This window comes from Mytilus trossulus, chromosome 5 (assembly GCF_036588685.1).
Source record: "Mytilus trossulus isolate FHL-02 chromosome 5, PNRI_Mtr1.1.1.hap1, whole genome shotgun sequence".
NCBI lineage: Eukaryota > Metazoa > Mollusca > Bivalvia > Mytilida > Mytilidae > Mytilus > Mytilus trossulus.
The window spans coordinates 45,023,168-45,026,390 of record NC_086377.1 but is presented as its reverse complement, the minus strand read 5'-3'; the positions used below and the strand labels follow the sequence as shown (position 1 = coordinate 45,026,390).

The window sequence follows — 3,223 nt, the reverse complement described above, 5'->3', positions numbered from 1 at the left end:
GTGTGGGTACATTACAATACCAGATGCAGTGAAAAGTCTTCAATATGGGCGCAAAAATGAAGCTGTTGCAATAGGGGATTATACAAGGTCACACTTGAAAACTTGTGATGATCATGTGGACTGTTAGTAAATCCCACCTATCCCTATCTTGGTGCAAGTATTGATGGTCTAGTGGTATGCTCTAAGTGTGGAACTGGCATTGTTGAAGTGAAATGTCCTTATGGCTCTGATGCTAATGACAAACCTTGGAGAAATATGCTTCCCATTGAATGTGGCAAGGACAAAAAATTCTTTTGTTCAGAGAGAGACTCTAACCTTGAACTTGATGAAAATCACAATTATATGTATCAAGTACAAGGTCAGCTAGCACTGTATGAACTAGATTGGGCAGATTTTGTTGTGTGGACAAAGAAAGGGATAAATGTTCAAAGTATAAACTTTTCGCAAACTCTTTGGGATGAAATTTTACCTAAGTTAAAGAACTTCTATGTAAGTGGAATTGTTCCAGAACTTTTTACAAGAAGAGTAAGGAGAGGAAAGTCTCTTTATTAGAATTTTAAACCCAAGTCAGATTTTTACTTTAAATGTTTGATTGAACCTTCACGACTTATTCATGTTATTTATGACATTTTATTTTCTTCATCATATAAAAAAAGAAGATGTGGTATGAGTGTCAATTAGACAACTCTCCGCAAGAGACCAAAATGACACAGAAATGAACAACTATATGTCACTGTATGGCCTTCAACAATGAGCAAAGCCCATACTGCATAGTCAGCTTTAAAAGGCACCGAAATGACAAACAACAACCACTGAATTATAGGCTCCTGACTTGGGACAGGCACATACATACATAATGTGGCGTGGTTGAACATGTTAGCGGGATCCCAACCCTCCCCTAACCTGGGACAGTGATATAACAGTACAACATAAGAACAAACTATAAAAATCTTTTTTTTATATCTTCACCAGACTTCAAATGACTTAGAAGTTTATAACTATAGGCTAGGTCATTGTACAGCCTTCAATAATTAAGCAAAACCAGTAAAAAAAACGAGGCAAAACTTGATGTGTTGAACTTTTAACATGAATAAATAGCAAATATACATCATTTTACATGATATACATGGATATAACAAAGTTTCATCTCAAATATAAACGAAAACAACAATTTTATAGTAAAGCTCATTTTCTGTACAAAATGTACAAAAAAAACCACCAACTTGTGAAACTTTCATATTGTCAATCATTTTTGAGAAACAGAATAAAATTAAAAACTAAATAATTTTCTCTTATTAGAACAGTGAAAATCTTTAAGAATGATAATTTGGATTGTTGATAATTGTATAAATTATCACATGCATGCATTAAATTGGCATTTGGATAATTATAAAATAAAATATTGAATTTTTGCTTCTGGACAGTATAAATTAATCTCTTATCATATTTAAAAAATGTAAAAGAGGGATTTTTGACGTGTTCTGATAATGTTAAACAACTAAAATTTAAAAAAAAAAAAATTCTCATGAGCTACATGTACAATGTATACAGAAAATTACAGTGTACCAACCAAAAAAATGGGCTTTACTATATCCCTTTCAATATTTTTACTTCAGAAGTGGAGGTAACAAATTGGTCAAAGCAGTGCATATTAGTACAATTTGTTCTGATAAATGGGCTTCAGTTAATGGAATGCCAGAATTCAAAATGTTAAAGTTCTTAATTTGTTCCATTTTCATTTCAACAACTATCCTTGCAGATGCAATATTTGTAGTTTTGAAAAAGTCTTTGGATGACATTTGACACTTTGTTAATACTCTAGGTGGCACATTTAAACCAATATCAGCTGGTAACAAATCCTCTATTGTAAAACCTTTGTCGGCCATGACAACATCTCCAGGTGATAATTTCGGTAAAAATCCATCATGTTGAGAAATATGTCTATCTGACACATTTCCACCCCATAGTCTAGACACAAATGTCACCATTCCATTTGGTGCAACACCAATCAAAACTTTAAAAGTGTTTGAATGTCTATATTCAGACCAAGTTAACCACTGAGCTTTCAAAGAAGTTGGTTTGTCAATATAAAATTCTGTGCAGTCAACAACAATTCTCGTATCAGGATGTCCTGTAAAAAGTTTTGGCAAATTGCACATAATTTGTTCACGTGTTGGCCAAGCTATTAGTGTCAAGCAATGATCATATAAAAAAATTATCCAAGTGTTCATTATTCTGGATACTGTAGATTCAGACACACGAAAAATGTCAGCAAGATGTTCATGTCTGAGTGCTAATCTTAATCTCATGCAAGTCATTAAAAATTCGTCTATTGGCCTTAAAAATCTTTTTTTTCCTGGTTTACAAACACCTGGTTCATGGTAAGTTTTTTGTCCCATTGATCGTGCCTCTCCTTCCCAGTAATTTAAATTATCAGCACCATGCTTGGCAAGTGTGTTAAAAAACATCCAAAAGACTTGAAAGCCGACAAACCCAGTATAAAATCGAACTTTTGCATCATCATTTTGAATGTTTTCAATGGATATTCTTGGTAGGTCTGCCTGTACCTCTACATGCTCTACTGAAACAGAAGAAAAGGAACTCTCTGTTTGAACCTCTACTGTTTCAGTGGACATGTTTTCAGTGTAAGTCTCAGCATGGTTTAAAACTACATCATCAGTTTGGGTTGACACTGATCTGAATTTGCTGTATGGTTCAAGTCCAACTGGGTTTTCATTTTCTTCAGCATCATTCAACTCATCATTATTGCTTAATTTCCTAATCAATGGTCGGCGGGGAGTTTCCTGTTTTTTTGGCTTGCTAGGGAATATGGTTGGTATTGACTCATCTGTGAATGCCCTTTCAAAATTAGCACTGCACACTCTAGTATGGTCTTTCACCACCACATTTGCTCTTACATTGTTCAATCTTTGAATCCATAGTCTTTTGATGTGTGCTTTCTTTTCTGACATTGGGAAACGATGAAAAATAATTTTGTTGCCATTTAAATCTACACTGTCAGAGGTGTTGCTACATCCCGGAACGCAACAGTATCTTTTACCCATCCTAAAAAAGAGTACTTTATATATATTGAATGCAAGCTTAAGGTTTTCAATATGTACTGTAAATATAGCAAGTATAATTTATTGCGAGATTTTTAAATAATGTGAGTTATGTGACTGGATAAGTATGGCAATCATACATGTAGGAACCAGCAATCTGA

General features: G+C 33.9%; 1 protein-coding gene across 1 annotated transcript; it reads right to left on the bottom strand.

The window, feature by feature from the left end:
- Nucleotides 1-1,607: 1,607 nt before the first annotated feature.
- LOC134717992 (uncharacterized) lies at nucleotides 1,608-2,636 on the bottom strand. Its single transcript, XM_063580490.1, has one exon. It carries the CDS (start codon nucleotides 2,634-2,636, stop codon nucleotides 1,608-1,610), a length of 1,029 nt encoding a protein of 342 aa, XP_063436560.1.
- Between the last annotated feature and the right edge of the window lie 587 nt (nucleotides 2,637-3,223).